The sequence below is a fragment of the Pundamilia nyererei genome, unplaced genomic scaffold (genome assembly GCF_000239375.1).
Source record: "Pundamilia nyererei isolate P.nyererei 1_Seehausen unplaced genomic scaffold, PunNye1.0 scaffold00120, whole genome shotgun sequence".
NCBI classification, from domain to species: Eukaryota; Metazoa; Chordata; class Actinopteri; order Cichliformes; family Cichlidae; genus Pundamilia; species Pundamilia nyererei.
This window is the reverse complement of record NW_005187521.1, coordinates 1,953,687-1,977,557: the sequence shown is the minus strand read 5'-3', so window position 1 is coordinate 1,977,557 and position 23,871 is coordinate 1,953,687. Positions and strand designations below refer to the sequence as shown.

General features: G+C 41.2%; 1 protein-coding gene across 5 annotated transcripts; it reads left to right on the top strand.

The window, feature by feature from the left end:
• Positions 1 to 35: 35 nt before the first annotated feature.
• On the top strand, positions 36 to 22,531 carry vit (vitrin). Of its 5 annotated transcripts, XM_005742457.1 has the most exons (23): positions 36 to 278; positions 5,349 to 5,429; positions 5,639 to 5,704; positions 6,100 to 6,256; positions 6,341 to 6,474; positions 6,551 to 6,628; positions 8,303 to 8,479; positions 8,981 to 9,025; positions 9,392 to 9,430; positions 9,522 to 9,572; positions 10,395 to 10,457; positions 10,977 to 11,039; positions 13,039 to 13,113; positions 14,576 to 14,641; positions 15,075 to 15,137; positions 15,629 to 15,682; positions 16,677 to 16,724; positions 17,194 to 17,259; positions 18,776 to 18,923; positions 19,009 to 19,112; positions 19,876 to 20,102; positions 20,194 to 20,707; positions 20,880 to 22,531. In XM_005742457.1, the coding sequence occupies exons 2-23, from the start codon at positions 5,396 to 5,398 to the stop codon at positions 21,056 to 21,058; spliced, it is 2,451 nt and encodes an 816-aa protein (XP_005742514.1). In that variant the 5' UTR covers positions 36 to 278; positions 5,349 to 5,395; the 3' UTR covers positions 21,059 to 22,531. The 5 variants fall into 5 exon arrangements, with proteins under 5 accessions (XP_005742514.1, XP_005742516.1, XP_005742515.1 ...); XM_005742459.1 differs by lacking the exon at positions 10,977 to 11,039; XM_005742458.1 differs by lacking the exon at positions 15,075 to 15,137.
• The last annotated feature ends 1,340 nt before the right edge of the window (positions 22,532 to 23,871 follow it).

The following is a 23,871-nucleotide window of genomic DNA, read 5'->3' as shown; positions in this document are numbered from 1 at the left end:
GAAAACACTTGTCTGCGCGCTGTCTCGATGGCCCCGGGTTACTTCTTCTGCTTGGGTGAAGAGCTGCAAGCCTGAAGTGGGACGGGCAAATAGGAGAAACTTCGCCCCCGTCCCGTTCTCCACTTTTAATGAGCGCTGCGCTCAGGCAGAGGAAAAACTCCAGGTGGAAGAGCGCTCGCACACGCGTTAAACTGCTTTTCAATGAAAGAGTAAGGATCCAGGAAACCTGCGCTGGGAATCACCCCTTTAAACCTCGGAGGATTATTATACCTAATCAGGTAAGCACACATCATTACTCAGCGAGGATGGGAATTTTGAACGCAGAACTAACAAGCAGCTCCACATAGGAATTATTTAAACGACGCGCGTAATTGGCTTCCAACGCGTTTTAGTCCTATTTTTTTCTGTCGGGGATTTTAAATCAACATCGCATGTTATTTGATTTGATTCGATTTTTGATTTTCATGTTATTTCATGAGAAAGTTGCATTAACAAGTTGCTTGAATAAACCTAGTGCTGCTTAAATTATTTTTTTTAAGTTCTTTATTTTTTCTTTTTAAATAAAATAAAACACAAGGATCTAAGTTACCCAAGCTTTTATCCTGAAAGGAATCATTCTGCCAGAGCTTTAAATTATTGCAGCTGCAAGAATTTTTCAGCTATTGAATTACTTTCTTGTACGTTATCTTCTTATGTGTTGTGTCTTTCTGTTCTGTTTGGTTTGAAACATACTGATTAAGGGCAGGTGGTCTCTATACAGTATGTCCAGCAGCAGAACATAAACAGGCTCTGGCTTGCACTGAAGCCAGTGCCAAGAATTAAAGTAATTCAGCCTGTGCTGTGCTGGATAAACAAATAGTCAGCAGCAGCAGCACAGCCCAAAAGGCTACAGAAATGACCTTGTAGAGACATGTTGGCTTTCCTTGGTGTCTGATTTTGATCTCTCTCTTATGGTTCCTTAGTTGGCTTGTTACTACAACACTTGGCACATCCAGCATGCTTACAGTACAATTCTGACACCTGTGAAGGGTGGGATTTAACACTGCCTGGCACGGGTGTGCGTGTAAATACTTTCTCGCTCTGGGCATGCAATCACCCAGGAACTTGGTGAAAGCAAGTTCTCAGCTGGTCGTGATATTTAAATAAGCCTCAGTCCCTTTTAGTGTGTACCCTTGTTGCATTTGCACAGGTCACTCCAGCCTAGAAATGTGGCACTGCTGAAATAAAGAAGTACCTTTTACTTGACAGAAGCTGCATTAGAGGAAAAAAACAACAACTGAGTGCTTTCAGTTCAATAAAAGCACTCTGAAGACTCAGATGCACCAGTTATAAGTGTTTGTGGTCTGTACCTATGCTTCCAAAACCTATTATGTGCTGGTCTTTGAAGTACCCACAGACAGCCACTGTTTACATTACATCCACTGTATACCTGTGCTGCTCCTGCAAGATGGGATTTTTTTTCCTGCTTTATGCATTGTGAAAGTTTTCACAGCAGCTGAATTTTTTTAAATTTCACTAGCAACATCAGATTAGCTGGTTTCGTGCAAAACAGCTCGACACTGTGTAATCTTGGTGAAGGCTGTTCGGTGCAGGTAATCCACATTGTAGTGACAGTGTTAGTTGAAATGGACTTTAATGCCTTAAACTATGTGAGCTGTCTGAGCTGCTTTGCTTTCTACAAAGTGACTAAGGCTCATGCACAGCCTTTGTAGTGGCTGTGAAAATCACTTTGGTTTTTCTGTAGCTTTTTTCATACTTGTTACCATGTCAATGGTTTGTTTGATTTGTATCCCCACCCAGCTGAAATTAGATGCTGGAGATCCCAATGACGACCGAGAATATAGCTGATGCAACCTCAGAGGCAAAGCTAGGCTATTTAAATTACACATGTTTTATCTAAAGTTTAGGCGAACGCAAACTATAGGGCACTTCAGCAGTATGTAGGACAATGTGTTTGTGATTTGACTCGATGCTAAATGTCTGAAAGTCCTTAAATAAGCATTCTCCAAAGCTATCTGAGCATGTGATAAGTTATCCCAAATCTTTGTTTATTTTAGCTTCTTTAATAGAGAGTGTGTTTGCGTGTGTGTGCATGTGCATGTCAGCATGCAAGACTGTGTCTCTGCAAGTCTCTGAGGATTCACTATCTACTGTACAGGAAACTCCCCTAAGTGTTTGTCAAAGGATATCATTTGCCCACCATTTCATTGCCATGAAAAGGAGGCATTTAGACGCTCACACTAAGAACACAAATTCCAAATTATCATCATTTTTGTTTGTCATTCATTTTTTCCACTATGATGTCATCCTTTTTCTCAGTGAAGCATAAACACTAAATTACGTTTTTGCTTTGTTTGATTGTTTTTTTAATTTGTCGCTCTAAATTTGTAAAATTGGGAGATTGCAGCCTTACACCTGATCTGTTTGATCAGCAGTTCACTTCATTTATGAAAGTGCACTTACTCACCTCTCCTCTTACTGCAGATCTGACTCCTGCACTGTAGATGCACATATCTGTCCCAGCTTGTTTCCAGCTTCGTTTTTCTTCACTCGGGAGGAAAAATTGTAGTCCCAACTGTGCATCAGTGATCTGCCTACCTGTCAAAGCACAGCACTGTGGAAAAACCATGTCAGTGCTCATGAATGCACTAAGGAAAGATTTGGTGATCTTAGTTTTTATTCAACAAGCTACACTGTTTTGTGCCGCAACCTTTGTAGAGAGTTAATAGAGAGCTATGGAAGAGAATGGCTTGCGGCATCTTAGTACTCCAAGACTGTTACAAGGATATTTACACAGCATACCTAAGTTTGCCTGACAAGCACATCTTTCTTTATTAAACATATGATGGAAATGCAGCATAGGATGGTGCTGAAGCAGTTGATAATTCACTCTTGAGTCTGTAAGAAATATTTTAGCATTCTGGGAAAATGTTTTCTCTTTTTGTAGGACTGAGATTAAAACATTGATATCACTTTACTGCAGCATAGTCAACATCCAACAATAATTTGGACTGAAGCTGGAAGGGAAATGAGTAAGGGCAGGTTGCCTGTATATTCATATAATTTAGTAACAGCAGTTTTCTGCATAATTAGATGATCAAACATATTATATTCTGCTTATTTTGAGTATAAGCTATCTCTTATTCTTGCTGTTTTTGTCTCTGGAAAAAGGGGGGGAAAGCCTTATATTCACACTTTGTCTTTTTTGATATGAAGTTGAAATCGCATGTCATATGACTGAAAGCTTTCTATGCCGATATAATTATCTTACTTTTATGATCAGAGCATATATGGGCATATAAGTCTGTATGTATCCTATTTAATCCTTAAGAGGTGGGCCAGCCTCAACAAAGCTTTGCACAAACATTGTCACACATATAGCAATCTTTAATAATTTATGTTTTTAAAAAACATTTTGTATAAATCCCAATACTTTTGATTTTTGTATTCATCCCCCTGTGAGTGTAAAATTGTGTTCTCTGTTTGTATTTGTTTCACATGGCACATTAAACATACATAACCTAAAGATCACCAAAATTTGTATCTGTGGCAGAATTTTGTTCAAGTTATACTAAAGAAGGAATGAAGAATTTGAAAAACCACCCCAGGGCTGGCAAAAACTGCCTATAGGGTGGGTTTTTGCTGGTAAATATAAGGCTTGAGTCAACAACCAGTTAGCTTAGCATAACCACTAGAAAGAGATGGACTTAGCTAGCTAAACAAAACCCAAATTAAGTCCAGTGATAACAAGAAAATAAGGTTTAAAGACTCTGAAACTTTGCTATCACTTTAGGATAGTTACAAAAACCAGCCTGACTAAGTTCTGTGGTTCTGAGTTAACACACACACATGTTAAGCTATGCTACGTTAACCAGTAGCTAGTTCAGGCTTCATCAATTTTCATGTCTAACCTCTAATAGCAGATAACTTTCCCATGTATCAAACTGATCTACTAGCAATAATTAAAATAATTAAAAATAAATAAATAATTAAAATGTGGTTATAAAAAAATCTTTAATAAAACAAGCCCATTACCATGAAAAGGAAGAAAGCCAGAGTTTATTTCCCCGGTTTTAGACCTCTACTCACAGGAATACCACCGAAGCCAAAGTCTTCTTTCTCACAGAAGCCATTTTTCACGTGGAATAGGTAAACACAGGCGTTCCTAATGACATTAAAGAAGGTTCTGTTATATTCAGGTACAGAGGTTCATTATTAAATGTCATGGCTAACACATGTGTTTACACACTATTTCATGTGAAAAATGACACCACTGAAAAGGGTCTTTTCAGAAATGCTCTGTGAACCTGTGTGCTCAGTGTGGCCACAGTTTGACATGTTGTCAGTGATACCTCAGTACGTGACCTGAGGTAGTAGCAATCATCAACCAGAGTCAGGTGTATTTTTAAACACGTTCTCATGTAATAGTAAAGTTCTGCTAATATGCAGCACTTCACTTTAAATAACATAGTTTTGACCCTGCTTTCAGAGATCAGACATGACGCCACCCCTGTTAAGAGGTACATTATTCCTTTGTTAAGAGGGAGACTTCAGTATGTAGTGCTGTCCCAAAGCTCTTGTACACTGCATGAACTAGAATGTTGTGCATCCTAAAGAATCTCAGTGGTGGTCCATTTTATTTTAGACCTTGTTGTTGTAGTTACCACCGGTGCGATCTTTACTTTACAGCTGACACGCAAAGTGCAGAATATCACCTTGCTTGGCGGTCCTCATCTGATCTTGTTAACGCAGGCTTCAACTTATGTCTTTACTTTGGACAGAATGACAGACACTGAAAGAAATTTTCTTCTTACTGTAAACAGACAGTGTTCCAGACAAAGATCCAGCTTGATGTGGCTGTCAAACAAAGCCATCTGACTGAACATGTCCCCCCATTCCTATCGCATTAAATTATGTCCGTGTGCGCTCTCTAATAGAGTCTGCCTCCACGGACTTTTACATGCAGTTTTTTTTGACTGTGCGCAGATGTTTGCTGTAAATCTTGAGACTTTTCCAACTGGAGAAACTAGAAAGAAATACTGACTTTAACTAATGTAAAGTGTCTGAGTTGACTGAGACAGTGCAATGTTCATCTGGCCACCTTGACTTTACAGGCAGTAGATGAGATACTGAGCTGTTTGTGTAGTGCCACTCCATAATCGGCCTGCTGTTTATCAAAAATGTTTGAGAGGGTGTGCCTCAGTAGCATGCATTTTCTCTGCTTTGTTCTTAGCAGACACAGCATTTGTCATTCTCAGGCCTGTTGAGTGAAAGGTCCAAAGTTGCTTTCAGCAGGTAAGCGTAAAGTTTCAGTTTGACTTCCTTCTTCTCCTTCTGCCCTTGCAAAGGTTATACAAGAACGTCTGGCTAACGTGCTGAAACATCACTGTCCATCATGATCAGAGCATCACTCACTGCCATCTGCCTTGGTGAGCAACCCATTTCTGTGTCTGCAGGCTATACTGTTTTCAAATACATCAAGGTTGACTACTATAATATCTCCATCAGGCTTTCTGCACATTAACACCATCAAATAGCAGTCTCCTCTGTCATTGAGGTCTTGTGTGTACAGTAAACATACTGATGATTATGATCATTTGTCTGCTGTTACATGAAACTCCCTCTGCCTCACCCTCAGCGCTCCTCCTGTCCTACCAATGCTGGGCCAAGCCTAACGGACCAAAGAATAACAAACCAAAGCAAGGTAGGCATCGTTGCCGAACAAGCCTCAGTGTTCTGCTTCAGTTAGGGGTCACTAAACAAGCAAAAATAAACCCATAATATTAAAGAATATTGTATGACTGCATTGGTTTGCAGGCAAAAAGCTGTGTGTATAGCAGCTGAGGTTAAAATTGGGCTGAAGTTGGCTTAAAAATGTGGGTTTTTACGCCAAACGTTTGTTTCTACAGCTTCTTACTCTATATATGTTAACGGTCTGAATTACATGTTGAAGTATAATCAACAAATACTTTCAAGGGACAATTTTATTCTTGATTAATCAATAAAATGTAAGTAAATGTTATGAAAGAAGCAAAACTGTCTGGAAATGAAATCTAAAAACATTATGATCCTGTCTTCCTTTTCTTCTTTCATTGACAGTGATTCCAGCTGTAGAGTGCGATGTCAGAGCAGGAAAGGTCAATCTCCCAGAGTTCATAGTAAAATGTCCCCCACGCTGTAGGGAAACCAGACAGCAAGTCTATGGGACAGGAGTGTTTGCCTCCATCTCCAGCATCTGCAATGCAGCCATCCACAGGTTAGCATTGGAGTGATGACTCTAAAAAAAATGAATGGGTGAAATCAAAACTATCATTTAACAGTAAAAAATTGGTTTCCACAGTGGCGTAATCACCAACTCAGGAGGAAAGGTGATAGTGAGGAAGATGGCTGGACAGAATGTCTACAAAGGCAGCAACTCCAACGGCGTGCGCTCTCTGTCTCTGCCTAAATGGAGGGAATCATTCGTTGTCTCGGGTATAAAGTCAACAAGGTTAAATACAGTTCTTTAGAAGTCACTCTCCAGCTAAATGCCAACTTTGTTGTGTTTCAGTGGGCAAGCCTAAGAAGGGAGTCATCTACCCATCTACTCTGGATTACGTCCCTTCAAGACCGACCTATGTGAAAACAAGTGAGAGGAGGTTATTTTTACCCTCATAGCAAGTTTTTATGTGAATTCATGTTTTCAGTGCATGAGCTGAGAGAGTTTCAGATATAGAGTACCAGAAAAAAAGGATTGGTATCATGCATTTTTTTCTGATAATTTTATTAAGGAAACTTAAATGTTTTTTGGGTAAACTTCAAAGGTTCATACACAATATTACCAAAAATATTCACTTGTCTGCCTTCACACACATATGAACTTGAGTGACACCCCATTCTTAATTCACAGGGTTTAGTATGATGTCAGTCTACCCTTTGCAGCTATAACAGCATCAAACTTTCTGGGAAGGCTTTCCATAAGGTTTAGGAGTGTGTTTACGGGAGTTTTTGAACATTCTTCCAGAAGCTCATCTTTAAGGTTAGACACTGATGGTGAGGAGAAGGTGTGGCTCACAGTCTTCGCTCTAATTCATCCCAAAGGTTTTCAGGACTCTGTGCAGGCCAGTCAAGTTCTACTAAGAGTTCCTGTCACTGGAACTAAGGGGGTCGAGTCCAACTCCTGAAAAACAACCCCACACCAAAATTCCCCCCCACCAAACTTTACACTTGGCCTAACCCAGACTCATCCATTGGGTTGCCACATGGAGAAGCGTGACTCGTCACTCCAGAGAGCACAACTCCGCTGACAGTGGCAGGATGCTTTTCACCAACGCTTTGCATTGTACATGGTGATAGAAGACTTGGATGCAGCTGCTTGGCCATGGAAACCAATTATATAAGGCTCTCTACAAACTGTTCTTGAGCTAATCTGAAGGCCACGTGACGTTTGGAGGTCTATAACAACTGACTCTGCAGAAAGTTGGCGGCCTCTGCGTGCTATACACCTCAGCATCCATTGACTCCGCTCTGTGATGCTACACGGCCTACTACTGCTTGGCTCAGTTGCTGTAATTTCCAATCACCTCTACTTTGTTATAATTCTACTAACAGCTGACTGTGAAATATTTAGTTCATGAGTGGACTTGTTGCACAGGTGTGATCCTATCACAGGACCATGCTCGAGTCATTGAGCTCCTGAGAGCGACCTGTTCTTTTACAAATGTTTGTAGAACAAGTCTGCATACTTAGGTGCTGGATTTTATATACCTGTAGCCATTGAGGTGATTGAAATGCCTGAGTTCAATGATTTGGATGGGTCAGTTAGTACTTCTGGCAATATAGTGTATCACCATGTGCGATAGATGGCTGGTCAGAACAATTTAACATGAGAACTTAAAAGATTCTCAAACAAGCAGTGAAGGTACTAAATTTCTAAAGATAGATATTTTCATCTTTATTGTTATCTAATAGTGGTGCATAGCATAAATTATCTGGTAATTGTGTTTACATTTAAATACTATTTAACTACCAAAATGATATTAAAATAAAGCATGTAGAACTTTTGCTTTCCAACCAAGTCTTGCTCAGTGTTAACCCTGGTATCAAAGCATCTGTTGGCACCAGATCAATGCTTTCTGGGGACAAAAGGTTAGTAGATAGACATCCCGGCGCTTGACTTTGGCATGATGAGCTTTGCTCAGGCTGAGTGCTGCAGGCTGGTGAAGAATGTTAAGAATGCATTACAACACAGAAGTTACTGTAGACCTTCTTCCTCTCTATCCATCTTCATCGTGCACCACTGCCTTTGTCTGTTTTCTTTTAGATCAAAAGGAGACCACGATGCTTCCTCCAACATCAACAGCACCTGAACCCACCACAACAACTCCTGAACCAACCACGACCACTACCACCACACCGACTCCCACCACTGCTTCCACCACTACACCTCCACCCCCTACTACCAAGGCTCGACCCGTTGTACATAAAGTGAGGGAAGCAGGTGAATGAAGCAAACACTTAAATGACTTCTGTACCAAGAGTGAAATCGTTTGTGCGCTGCCAAGTTGACATTAACTAATAACATTAGCAGTAACTACAAATAACAGAAGAAGCATTCATTAGTGTGCAGCTGACTAATAAAGTTGGATGATTGCAGATGGTAATTGCAAGCGACAACTGCAATTAAGACAAATTATATCTGCTCTGCGATGAAGTTAATATGATGCTGTTCAGTTACTAACAGCATATATGATCAGCAGACCTTTCATCACTCTCATTAAATGAAAAGATTATCAGACAGTAATCACTGAGTCATCTGCCCCGTTTTGGATAGAAATACAGCGATAGTGAGTAGACAATGCTACAGTATCATAAGGTATGTGTGCAAATTACATGGGCTATGTGCCAGACAACCTTCCAGCTATTTCTCTCCCTTTCATTTTCTGTAACATTATCTCTCTTCACTCCATATCGGCACTCCATTTGTCTTTCTTCCATCCAGGCAGCATTCACCCATACCTTGCCCATGCGGCAGCTTCAAATTCAAGTAAGTAAAAGGAAGCAAAGAGGGACTGACAATATTTGTCTTTGTGGTGTGAGGGTTTCTGGTGGTGTTGCTTCAAGCTGCTTTAAGGTACGCAGGAATAAATATTCACATAAATATTGTCTCTTGAAGCCGTCAGTGGTCATGCATTCAAACCAAGTTTGTCACTGTCAGTGGCAAACTTGTGTAGTGAAGTTCAGATCAGCTAACTTGTTTTAAGTAGAAAACTTAAAACAGGAATGTTATGACTGGGGCTACTGGGTTATAGTCCATTCAAAAATAATAAAGAGTTCACTAATCTTTTTGGTAACTTACATGTAAACATAGATTTATGTCTAAATTTGCCCACATTGTGTCATATTGTGTTAGGACAGTCACAGAGTGGTCAAAGAAAGAGTCCCAGCCAAGGTATGTGAACACTCTCACTCAGTGTGCAGCTCATGGAAAGTCTTTCAAGCAAGCAATTCAAATGTAACTAAACCATGGCATTTCTTCAAAGTATTCAGAGGAGGTTCCTATTCACATAGAGTTCCACAACGTGCCAGTGCAGGTAAACAGATTTCTAATTTTGATGTCTTCTATCTTATTCTACCTACATCCACATTTCCTCTGTCTTCCTTTACTTTGTTTTTTCCTGTTTCCTGTTTCCACATATGTTTTCAATAATTTTCTAACAACATCCAGACCGGATTCTGCTGTCCTGTTCAAGTAATGAACTATTTGAACTGCTACTATATTCAAAGTATATTGTGTTGGAAACTATTTAGTAGATTTAAAGGACTCTTGTTTAATATGTTTACTCGCTTCATATTCATTTCAACTTGTGTTTATTGGCAAAATCCACTAGCTATCCTGAATGAGCCCCCAAATATTTTACAAGCTGTAAACTGATGGCTCAGAGGAGCCTGCCGAATAAGATGGCACAAGACTGATGCAGGTCAGCAAATGTTTTGTTGGATTATTTGTGGAAATTAGTGTTGTCAGCGTTAATCTCGTTAAAATGACATAACTGCATTAACGTGGCAAATCTCCGTTAGCGATTTGCCACGTTAATGCGGTTATGGCATTAACGTCATTTTAACAGCACTAGTGGAAATAAAATTATTTGCAAAGATGGACTACACAGAAAAGGGAAAAGGGGGACCCTGAACCAACCACAGAGTGGGGCATAAGATTCAGGCCTCTTTTCTAAACTAACATTAGTAAGATAAACTAATAAAACCAAACCAAAACCAGGTAACTCCGAAGATGATAGATGCCCTGAGGGGGTGCGTTACAAACCTATCATATCATGAATAACATACAAATGTGGTGTCATTTTATTATATTCATGCTTTCTTGTTATATGTTTCTTTCTTCATTGTGGTCTCAGGTATACACAAACAAGAGCCAGGGTCGCCTGTCCGGAGGCAGCCATCCTCACCAGTTGGTGCAGGTCAGCCTTGTCATTAGCACCCACATAGACACATGTACAGAGCTACAAACAGGTAGGCTTGATGGAGCTGGTGGGGCTGGGGTCAAGAGAAACAGGGGTTACTGATGTCTTTGTTGGAAAAAGAATCCAGGAGAAGTATGAATGGTGTAAGTTTGACCCTGGTGTTGACACTCATAAGCTCCTGTGATCTTCACCCCAGGGTCACCACTAATCCGCTCTATCAAGCATCTCAGCTAACATTCCTTTCACCATAACTGCTGTTCTCTGCCCTCAGGCACATCCTCTTACTCATATTTTCATTTTCCAACATGAAAAGAGGCAAACGAGGAATAGTTACACCCAGCATATATCTTATTGTTTTCGATATCATGCTGTGGGCAAGCTTCAGCTTCACTCAAAGCAAAGCAGCTGGGCTGTATTTGTAGATGAAGCCCCAGAACTGAAGCGCTCTTCTTTCCCCTTTCCCCCCTTCCTTTTCCTCCCTCTCTCGTTCTGCCTGTTTCTCATTGCTACAAATAGGTTTTAACAGGGTTCAGCCTGCCCAGCCTGAGCGAACTCCAACCATGAGCCAGTCCAACCCTGGTAAGTATCTCCAGATCCAGAGTGGTAGTCCACAAAGTGCTCATGCACTGACGTAGTACATATACAGGTCAGATCAAACAGGGGAAGAACTATGGAAGTAAAACCCTGTTTGAAATGTTTTATAAAGCAGCACTAATGTTTACCGTCTGTGGGACGCTATGGTTCAATGCATGAGCCTGCTTTCTTTAAAAGAGGTGTGGAAATCAAAGATGCTCAACTTTCACCGTACCCAGCAGTAAAGAATGAAGTTTATATACCTTAAAGGTGAGAGATGATATAATATCACTGCCATGCCATATTTATGCCATATTTTCACAAAGTCCAGAATAACTTTCAGTTTGAACTAAGACCAGGATGAGAAATGTGCTCTGTCAGTACAGTAATAACAATGTATGACAGATCCCATCTGGTCTGGGGTCTTCCCCTCCCTTGTAAATACTTTGAGAAAGGGAGGGAGAGATGAAAGCAGTAGCACCAAGTGGCCTTGTGCTGCTCCCAGAGAGACGTCTGAGCCAGTCCACAGTGCTGCAGGACCTGGGTCCGCTGAGTAGCTTGTCAAGAATAGAAAGCTCTTTGCCATTCAAACCAGGCGAGGTTTGGCTCACTGAGCAATGTGCTTCTGTTTTTCTTCCGAGGAATGCAAAACCATGGATCCCTAAAATTATACACATTTTCCTAAAGTCCAGTTTAAATGATGTCTGATCATAAGGTTTGATGATCTGAGGTCAAACCTAAACCCACTGAGATGTTGATCAATGCAGAAAAGAGGTGTTAAGTTGGGCATTTGGTGAGAATAATGCAATTTTTAAATTTATTGAATCCCTGAGGGGAAATTCTTTGAGCTGGAAGAGGTCAGAGGTGAGCATCGGCCTCACAGCAGACCCCCTGGAGACGGCAGGGATTCACTGTCTTTCTCAAGGACACACTTGAAAGGTAGATGCTCGCTGACTTTGACATTTCGGACTATGATTTATGAGCTGAAGGATTTTCTCCGCAGTCGCTTTGCCACCCTGCTGCTTCAAACAGATGTTTGAATTTATCGGTCACACAAGTGAAAAAGTTTTGATCCAGCTGAGCCTTGTATGTGTCGGCTTTCACACCCACAAAGATCCATTCTGTCCAATGGGCCTCTTCCAACAAGTCTCATGCAGACATGTTAGTAATGCTTCAGGCATACCATACAATACCCAAAGTGAGACTGAGTGACCCCCGGGCCCGTGGTGACCGTCTGCCCGTGGTGATCGCTGAGGTGGCTATGATCTAGAGAGTTAAACTCAATCCTTATAAAGCACCTGCTTCATTAGAAAAAAATAACACTGCTGTCTGCTGTATAGCGCTGGGCCTTTGACCAGCACCAGATTAGCCTAATCTCTGCGTCCTACTATCTACACTGACCCTAGTTTGACACCAACTTTAGAATAATACTCCCACGCTTCACTGGACGGCATGCTGGGCTCTCCCAGCCCGTCCTGGTCAACAAAGGCCCTGCTTACTGGCTGCCACTGGATGGGAACCTCAAAGCCCAGTCTGTGTGTTTGTGTAAGCTGCCCATCCACCACAGAGAGGGGTTAGCTGAAGTGTGTTGTCATGGCTCAGTCAGTATAAACAGATGAAATGCACTGTTATGGTTTTGCTCCTCTGTAAGGGATTCTGGCAATGAAGCCTATTTCAATTAACCTTATGAGGCTAGTTAACCCGATCAGTGTTGTTAGCTGCTCTCTAAGTAGAAACCTTGTGTGAATGCAGAAGATCCAAACATTTTTTTATCTTCCTTTTTCTCTTTTCCCTTAAGGAAGAAAGAAAAATTGCTAAAGTTTCCTAAAGCAGGCTTTGGTCACTCAGTCTGTGTCTGAGTGGCTCCTTCATGTTTACTGTCTGACTCAAGGCTAAACATCTTGTCCAACCTCCACAAATAAAGTGGTTTGTGGAGTCACAAGTATGCGCCTCCCCGATGCCTTTTCTGAATGCAGCTTTCTAATCTTCTCACCCCTCCGTACAGCTTTACCCAGAAGGGATTGGCCACTCCCCTCTTTTCCTCATCCCGATTGGTTCCCTGGAGCTCGCCGACCAGCAGGTACCAAGCACAAAGGCAAACAGATAGATCAGGCTACATGTGGAAATCATAAATATTTTCTAAACTGACTAAACACTGATTAGTGTTCAAAGTAATCAAGCAACTCCATCCTTTAAAGCTCTCTTTAAAAAATGTTAATAAAACCTGAAAAATCTATGAAGCACATGAATCCACTGGCTGCTATGAAAACCTTTACGTATAATGAATTTTTAAAATGATCACATTAGGTTAAAACGATTTTAGAGGTGATGATTTATAGAAAAACTGCAAAAACATGAAAGCTGTTTTATTTCTGGTGGTTCACTTTGCCAAATCATACTGTTAGAATAATGAAAATCAAATCATCCGTAGTTTTATTACAAGTAATGTCACTAATTATTTGATGTAGATAGGCTCACACCTATAAATGTACCTTTTTGACTTCTTAAACATGTGTTACATTTTATGCATAAAGATGTGTTTAGCCATCCATTGTTTTTCAAGTAGGCAAGTTTTTCCTTTCCTTAAAAACGAATACAGTTTTAACCTTAATGAGTACACTGAATGCAGGAACAGCATATTTACTTGTATGTTGCATGGACCTACGAACAATTCTATTCAGACTTAAAAACCAATTAAATGTGTTGGAGAGTAACATACTTTACTTAATTCCAAGACACTTTTACTTTGAGTATATTCATTTTATGACACTTTTACTTTGAGTATATTCATTTTATGACACTTTTACTATGACAAAGGGAAATGTACTTTTTACTCTGCTTCATTTATCTGACAGATCTACTCACTGGTTGTTTTATAGCAGATCAGGACTTTAAAATATGTTGTGATAATCATAATGGTAATAATATGGACATTTACTGCATAGAGGAAATTTTTCCAGTGCCATAAATGTCAACTGACAGTATACGGGATGGTCCACCTGCAATATTTCATCATGAGTAAAAACAGTGTAAGATATAAAGATAAAACCTGAAACATTGACATTAAGCAAGAGTAAAATGGCTTTATGCAATAATGTCATGACCAATAACTCAGTGCAGATGCCCTATTAACACACCTTTATTGATTTATTGAGACAATTTTACATGCAGAAGCCATTTGTATCATTACCAGGAGCACCTGTTGGTGCAGGAACAGGTTGCTGTTGCTCATCATGGTGCAGACTGTCATCCAGCAGTGTTCTGTGCTCTTTTAAATGCAGTCGAAGCTTATGTAAAGCTGTTACATCACCTGATGCTTCTCTTACTTATACAATGTAGTTGCAGTCAATGAAACTTGCACATCAGAGTTTCAGTTGAATGACCTCGATCAACTAACTGTCAGATCTGGGGTGCCCACATGGGGTAGAATTAAGGCTGCAAATGTTCACTCTAATTAGCTAATGAGAAGATAATTATTCTGAGCAGCTTGTATGTAGCTCTTTTTTCTGCTCATGCCTCCACCTTCTCTGCTGTACATTCAGATGTAAGTTATGCAGCTCCAGACTCAGGATACGCTTGGAGTGAGACCGGCACACCTGAGGTTACAGGTAAGTCGGCTTTCTTTCTGTCTTTATTGGCCTCTTTACTGCAGGCTACTACACATTGTATGCATTTGTGTTGCATGTGCTAACGCAGCATGCTCATGTGACTGATACAGTTTGGTATCTGCTGACCATGTATGTGTTGAAATTGACTCCATGTGTAAGTACATGCAATGTGTCTCTCGGGACATTATGTTTACATGCCATCTGCCTGCCATATGGGAGACTCTTTGAAGTGCAAAAGAGAAGAGAGCAGGGCAGGTTTATTGTGCATGTGAGAGCGAAATAATGTGAGGTGATAATTCTGCATAAAGCCATTGTTTTCACTGGTCTGGGATCGGTTGGAGAGAACATACCAACCAATCACAACCATGAAAATGTGTGCTTCTCCCTCTGAAGTTCTGTCTATACTAACGGGTCTCAAAACATCCTCCTCTAGCTCGGGATTACAGGCCTGATATCTCAGAATATGAGCGCTGGTATTATAACCTTGGACAATACCGTAAGTGTTTTCCTTTTATTTCATTTTTGGGAACTAACAAGCCTTCCGGTTTGATGTTGTTAAATGAGTGGGTTGGGATCATGTAAAAGCTGTTTTTACATGTACGGGAGTAGCTTTGTATGCAGAGCGCAGCATATTTCACAAAAATGTTGAACTTTTCATTGAAATGCTTTGAAGAACGAACACATTTTATTTGTTTTCTTTCACACTAAAAATACACTTACAATACGGCCCAGTGACAAAACACAAAAGGGCGTGCAAAAAGATTACAGGCCCTGGTTCCGTCTGTTTGAAGACACAGCCGAGCATCCGAATCCAGAGGGATATGGTTTGGAAAACCGAGTGGCTTAGCCATTTTCAGGGTGTACCACAAAAATAGCACCACACATCCAACCAAATGAAACATGGAGCCAGTAAGGACAGGCTGTAATGCTATGGTGTGGTTTTGTCTTGTGTGTCATGGTTCACCATCACTGACAATTTACTTTCAGTGCAGCGACCTGCTGACTCGGATCGTAAAATAATGGATACGGCCAACACTAAAGGTGAGGAGGGGTTAGTATGACTGCAGCTGTTTGCATCCAGAAAGACATGTATCCATCCATCTATCTTTAAAAAAAAAAAACACTTTAAAATAGGGCTGTGCGATATGACCAAAATCTCATATCCCGATATAAGAATTCTATCGTCCGATAACGATATAAATCACAAAAATGTAACATTTTTCTGTAAATTCTGTGAATCTCGGGCAGCTTGACTTGCGTGAAGTGTTTCCAGCTGCGCGTCATGTAGCTGGAGTCGAGTGTTTTAACAGATGCATGAAACGATACATTTTTAGACATAAGTTGTAACGGCCGCTGTTTTCTTTGTGAGTATTTATTACATGGCGTGCTGCGGGGAAAAGCCTGTTCTAACGTTTGGGTCTAAGGTTTATTTTTTAGCACCTGGCGGCTCTTTTTTACTTCTCATCCGTAAATAATCTGCTCTTTCACGTGATTCAGTTTATTTTGAAAAGTCTCAACAGGATCTTGAGCTTTATTGTGAAAGGTTTATGTGGTACATAAACAAGCGGACACGCGATGGTGTTACCGTTGTTGTTGCTAACGACAACAGGCGCTTGTACATCCGTAGTGTGGTTATATTACATATAAGAGAAAGAGAGAACTTTAAGAAATTAATATAGCCACTACAGTGACCATCAAAACGGTGAAAAAATATTGCCGTAAACAGTTTATTTTGCGACACCACGAAACAAACGATTGCGTAAAATGAAACGATAGACGTTTTTATATCGTCATCCGATATATATATCGTTATATCGAACAGCCCTACTTTAAAAAACAGAAAGTGACACAAAGTGCTTTATATTGAAACTAAATAATAAAAATACATAAGATATGTCATTAGCTCAAGTTAAAAGATGTTTCTGACTTCTGCTGTTTTCTATATGGGATTTGTGTTGAGTGTTGTGAAATTGTTACCTGCTGCTCTGCGATAAAAGTGCGCTAACGCTGAGCTTGTGTGATGTCATCTGCGCAGTGGAGCCGGTGGACGCCTGGAATCCAGAAGCGCCACCTTATGAATTAGGTAAGATTGCTTGTCCGCTCCCCTAAAACAGTCGCTTTGCCAGTAAATCCCGAGTTCTCACTGTAAATACAAACCACTCTGACGCCATCCACGGAAGAGCATCTGGATTTCTGCTCAGCCTGTAATTGAAGGAGTCGAATGGTGTGGTTGTTTGAGGGTAAAATCGGTTGCTGTTTGGCTCGATATTTGCCACAACAAATACTGGCCAACATTTGGCGACTCCAGAAAATGGGCAGCTGGAAATTTTTACCAAACAAACTACCGGGTTTATTCTACAAAAGCAGACATGTGCGCTCCATTACAAAGCATGAATGCATTGCCTTGGATCTTATAAATATTATTGGACTAAAAAGGACGGGTTTATTTATGCACTCAATTATTTTTTGTTACATTTCTTCTTTCCTGGAATAAAAGAATATAGAGTATTTGTTTATTAGCTAAAATGTTCCTTTTGTTTCTTGATTTCCAGGCTTCAGTGTGAGGGAGCAAGAACCTCTCCGCAAAGCTCCTGAGCCTGTATCACAGGGAAACCCAGGTATGGTCCCCATACTGCTTCAATGAAACTGTAGCGAGAAGTGTTTGTGTTTTTCACTGTATGCACTCTGTGTGTTTGTATTATTGAGGGATAACACACATGTTAAAGAGACATCTTTCCTCATAAAACCCCATAAAACCCTAACCCCAACTTAAATACATGTAAATGCATCAATTTTATACATTTGTGGTGAAGTCTCCTATCCATAAAATCCAGAGCTTGTTTAATTTGGCCTTACAGTTGTGGTGCTAAATTTGGGTGTCCTTTGGGGCAGATAGTTGAAAATACAGCCCACACTTTCAGTTGCATTTTCTGTATAAACTAAGTGGCCACTTTGTTAGGTACACGTGTCCAAGTGCATATTAATGCAAAGATCTAAGCAGCCAGTCACAGCACAGAACTGCTGAGCTGAGCGCTGATAATCTATTTTCAACATTGCATAAAGTCTCTTGATCCACTGCTTCGATAGAAACACCTGCTTAGCCGCTCATTACTATAAAGATTAAATCAGCCAATCACACAGCAGCAATTCAGTGCATCTAGGCATGAAGATAAGGGCAAGACCACCTGCTGAACTGATCAGACCGGACATCAGAATGGGAGAGAGTGATTTTAAACATTGCATGGATTTTGGCATCAGATGGGCTGGTCTGAGTATTTCAGATGATCTACTGAGATTTTCCTACACAATCTTCTCTAAGGTTTACAGAGAATGGTACAAAAGAGGGAAAATATCGAGTGAGCAGTGGTTCTCTGGGGGAAAATGTCTTGTTCATGTCAGAGGTCAGAAGAGAATGGCGAGACTGCTTTGAGCTGACAAGAAGGCAGCCTAAATGCACAAAGAGTCAAACCTTGAAGCAGATGGGCTACAACAGCAGAAGACCACACCGGGTGCCACTCCTGTAGGCTCAGAGCAAGAAAACGGAGGCTGTAATTTGCACAAGCTCACCAAAATTGGATAATAGAAGATGGGAAAACTGCTGATTTCTTCCTGACATTTACATAGCAGAGCTGTATTTGGTATACAGGATATGAAAGCATGGATCCATCCCGCTACATGTCAGAAGATCAGGCTGCTGGTGGTGTAATAGTGGTGGTGGTGGTGAGGGGCACTTAGTACCAACTAGCAGTCACTTAAACACAACAGTCTACCTGAGTGTTGTTGCTTACCATGTCTGTCCTTTTATGCCCACAGTGTACTCATCCTCTAACACACAACATAATGTCACATAGTGTCACAAAGCTCTAACATGAACATGACAGTGAGTTCACTGTACTCAAATGGCCTCCACAGTCACCATATGTCAATCCAATAAAGCAGCTTTGAGATGTGTTGGTGCAGGAGATTCACATCATGGATGTGCAGCAGCTGTGTGATGCTGCCGTGTCAATAATGTCTGAGGAATATTTCTAGCTCCTTCTTGAATCTGTGTCATGAAGAATTAAGGCTGTTCTGAGTGTATAGTTGTAGCTACCTCATGATATTTGGATCTAATAACATGAATTTGTGTAACAGATTGTAAGGTGGATCTGGCCTTTCTGATGGATGGGAGCTGGAGCATTGGAAAGCGGCGATTTAAGATCCAGAAAGACTTCCTAACTGAGGTGGCTCAGACCATCAATGCGGGTGTGGCAGGCCCCATGATGGGCATCATCCAATACGGGTAACCTCTTTGTTCTTTTTGTGTTATCTTGTACTAGCTTTGGATGACAAAAAATAGTGAAACTGCTGGTTGTCTTGTCTCGAAGAGATGACCCTGTGACAGAGATCAGCCTGAAGACTCACTCCAGCTCCAGAGAGCTGAAAGCAGCCATAGATAAGATTGTGCAGAAAGGAGGCCTCTCCAATGTGGGTAAGCGACCCTCTGCGTCAGCTGCCAGCCTACACAGCACATGCCTACAAACACAAGTGTGAAAGGGAAAGGGGTGCAATTATCGCATGGTTTACTAGCCAGGCACATTTTCACATGCAAGTATAGAATTAAATCTAAATTTGCTGCGAGACAGTGTTAGCAAAATTACAGTCCTGATCCTGTAGGCCGTGTTTTTCCTCTGCTCTGACCAAAATGCGCTCGGTTTTAGCAGCCCGGTTAAGGGGCAGCTTTCAGAGAGCATTTGCGGTTTTTCTGCTTTGGTTGGTGCGTCAGCATGCATCCACTGCCACATGTGCCTTTATGACTTGCTAAATTTTGCATGCCGATCCAAATAGTGTTGTTTGCGTTTGCCCAGAAGTGCTCTCTAATCATATAACAGTGTGAGTGGCTGTAAAACTTTCTAGTCTCCAGCAGAGCCATTGTTAAGACCACCGACGAGACTGTAATAGACTAAATGATAGGTATCCACATTTTTGTGATTATGCACAGTTTGAGCTATGCATCCCATAGAGAAGCAAAATATATGTACTTTACTATGTAAAGTTTTTATATGGCATTCAGTATTTTCTGTGTAAAAGTCAATTTTGTGTCATTTTATATTCCAGCCTATTATTTACATAAAGGATGAGTTTAAGCTTTGTGATTAAATGACTGTTTTTATACTCCTCAGCTTTCTGTCCCAGACTTGCATATACAATAAAACCATTAAGAATCTCCCCGTTGCCCCCTGGTGTCTTGACAGGAAAAGCCCTCCACTACATCAACAAGCACTACTTCAGTGATGCCAATGGAAACCGAGGAGGAGCTCCAAACGTGGCTGTGATACTAGTGGACGGTTGGCCCACAGACAAGGTGGAAGAGGCGTCTCGACTCGCACGCGAGTCCGGCATCAACATCTTCTTCGTCACCATCGAGGGTCCCGACGACAATGAGAAGCAGAACCTTGTTGAGGCCAACTTTGTTGACAAGGTAGGTGACACACGCCGTCTCAGAAGTGTGCCTGTGCTTTGTGATAGAAATCAAAGCAGTTTAAAGCACGGTGTGTTGTTTTGTCCCGCAGGCCGTGTGCCGGACGAACGGCTTCTTCTCGCTTCCTGTGAACAGCTGGTTTGCCCTGAGGAAAGCCGTGCAACCCCTGGTGAAGAGAGTGTGCGACACAGACCGCCTGGTGTGCAGCAAAACCTGCCTCAACGCCAACGACATCGCCTTCGTCATAGACGGCTCCAGCAGCGTGGGGACCGGCAACTTCCGCACGGTGCTGCAGTTTGTGGCCAACATCACGCGGGAGTTCGAGATCTCAGACACGGACACGCGGGTCGGGGCTGTGCAGTACACCTACGAGCAGAGGCTGGAGTTTGCCTTCGGCCAGTACAACAACAAAGCCGAGCTGCTGAACGCCATCAAGCGCATCAACTACTGGAGCGGCGGGACCAGCACCGGTGCTGCCATCACCTACGCGGCAGAGCAGCTTTTCAGCAAATCCAAACCCAACAAACGCAAGATCATGATTGTCATCACGGATGGACGCTCTTATGATGATGTCAGGGCGCCGGCACTGGCGGTCCATCGCCAAGGTCAGACATCATCTGTAACAGAATCTGAAAAATAAGGCTGAAGTTAAGGATCGATGATGCAAACAGTTGTTTTCTCTGTTGTGTGTCAGTCGACAGTTTGGTGTCAATTACTGTCTGTTTGATGTGAAAAACAGTGTGTGTGTGTAATCTGCTCTCCCTTCTTATGATCTAGGTGTGATTGCTTACTCCATCGGCATCGCCTGGGCAGCCCAGGATGAGCTGGAGTACATTGCCACAGACCCCGACAAGGAGCATTCCTTCTTCGTGGATGAGTTTGACAACCTCTACAAATTTGTACCCAAGATCATCCACAACATCTGCCAGGAGTTCAACTCTCAGCCCAGAAACTGAGGACGTACGTGCCGAGAGGCCTGTCCGGATCCGAGGCTTTAGTAACAGAGCACTGCTGGTAAATTTACTCACTCTGTCGCCCAGATGGCAGTGCTAGATTGGCTGCAGTGCCCCATATTTGAAGAGGGAGGGGTTTGAATGTAGGTGGGGGCAAAAATACATGAAAAAGAATTTTTATCCCAAATATTCAGATGGTGCTAATGTTAAAGGATTGGCACGCAGTGTGACAAACTGACATCACAGCTGTAGTGTGGTGCCAGCTGTTTTCTGTCTGGAGACAAGTATTTAACAGTTGGAATAGCACCAGTAAGTCACCCATTATAAAGGCTTTATAAGTTGCTACTTGTCTTATTAATGCTAGAAAATTTACTAATGCTTTACAGAACGCCTAATCTTTCATACTTGGTATGCAAGAAATCCGTTTGCAAGCAAGCATTGCTTCAGGGTACATTTTAATCCATCTAGGTGCAAGTACAGCAAGACAGTTGAAAACATGTGAAGTGCGACGCCCCAGTTGTATGCATACTACATGCAAAAGTAGCAAGCACAGACAGCGAGCCAAGCTGGTAAGAACAAGCCAGCATTTGGGTTGCCAGGTTGTGATATTTCCTCCTATATGGCGCTTTATCTCCTTTAGCATGAAACTTTTGGCAAACGAGAAAAAAGCTGCACAACAAACGCTTCAATTAGCAAGTTCTCCATGTTAAGTAAATATTTAATAATCTAAAATTGTGACCTCAAACTTATAAAAGGCATAAAAGGATATTAAAAGACCATTTCCACTGCTTGTCAGGCCTAATGTTATGTTTAAAACTGGGCATTAGTACATTATTCATTAACATTAGTGTAGCGCTTTTTGTGTGACTTGTAGTGCCTTTTTGAAGGGTGACTTAGTGGGAAATAAACATACTGTAAGACTGTCTTTCTGGGGTATGGTGCTTGCAGAGAAATGTAGATTTAAAGCATGCCTAGCACTTCCTCTTATGGCTTAAAAACCTTCATAAACCTAATAGCGCGGTGCTTTTTACAATTCTCTGTAAAGAGAAAATACTGTATTAGAGTTGGTGCATTTTAATCTTCCTAATAGGAGAGATTTGATCGTAGGAACATTGTTTGGGTTCCTAAGAGACTAAGGTGCTGAGATGATTTTTACATGCAACCAAAAAGTGGAGGTGAAAGCAACAACACGGATGTGGACTTGTGTGAAAAGTAAGCTTGTTTATCTTTGTAAAGAGTGACTGCAGATCCCAAATCTGCTTCTTATCAGGAATAAAAGCAACTCATGTTAATCTTTATTTTCTAACAGTGCTCGCTTCTAATATTGCAGTTTTGTTGGAAGAGTATTTATGATTTTATCATTCTTATGCCCTGTTTGTACATATGCATATTCAAGAAGCCTATCACTAATAATGTTCAGATAATTAATCGGTATTTTTTGGGCAATTTTTAATAAAATAAAGAAAATGAAGAGAACCTAAAGTGCCTTTTTATTGCAGTGTGTTAAAACTTCACTTTTCAGACTGCTTTCAGTTTTTATTCATTGAAAACAAACCTCATGAAGTCATAGTGAAAAAGAACCTCTGAGGTTTTGTCACGGACATAATAAGTCATCTGATCCTCAGAAAATCTGAAAATTGTTTAAATAAACCTCAGATGAATTACAGAACAGGACATATTATTCTATGCCATTATTTATTTTGTCAAAATACAGACGTACTGTTGGAAAAAAAATTAAGTGCACTCCTGCTCCTTCTACAGGAATTAAAAGGAGAAGTAGGTGCTGCTAATCAAACGGTCATCAGCAAGTGTGAGCATCTCTGTGAAAGCAGAGGTTTGGGTAGTTTGCTGGTCTGGAGCATTCAGATGTGCACACAGTGCCACAATAGGAACGACATCAGAAATTAGTTTAAAGAAGCAATTGTTGCCCAACCTGGGATTTAATATATCCCAGATTGATGGGAATATATTATAGGCCTTTCCTAAGAAATTTCTAGTTAATCATTCTACAGTAAGAAAAGCTATTCACAAGTCGAAAACACGGGATGGCTGTGGCTCAAGAAGCAGCGCAGGTTATCTGCTAATTAGAAGTTTGGTGGTTCGATCCCTGCGTGCTCTCGTTTGCATGCCACAGTATCCAAAATTGCTCTCCAATCCATTCATCATACCGTGAATGTGTGTGACTGCTAGATAGAAAACACTTAGGTGTAAGGAAAAAAAGTGTTCGCATGAGTGGGTGTGAATGAGGCATGTTGTGTAAAGCTGTCAATCTTCCCAGAATTGGATGTCTCAACAAATTCACCCCAGGGTCAGAGAGAGAAACTGCCAAAGAAGCTTTATGTCAGGCTCTACAGGCCTCAGTTAGCGTGTTAAATGTTAGCGTTCCTGACAGTACGATTAGAAAACAGCAGGGCAAGTATTGGTTGTTTGTAAGGGTTGCCAGGAGCAAGCCTCTTCTCTTCTGAAAAGAATGTGGCAGCTTGGCCTTTCAAAATTCTGCAGAGTCAACCAAAAAACACAGTTGGTAAAAATCTCAATCAGCACTTCACACCAAGTGTCAAGCACTGTGGAGGGGTGATGAACTGTGGTTGTTGCAGGTACAGGACCAGAGCACCTTGTAGTCAAAGAGTCAATTAGGAGCTCCTCTATATACCCAAGTATGCTAGAGTTTAATGTGAGGCCATTAAACTGCTTGAGTAGGTTTTTCCTTCAGTACAAAAGAAATCCAAGCCTGCTTTAAATAAAACCGTATAGTACAGGGGTGGGCAATCTCAGTCCACGAGGGCCGGTGTCCCTGCAGGTTTTAGATGTGTCCT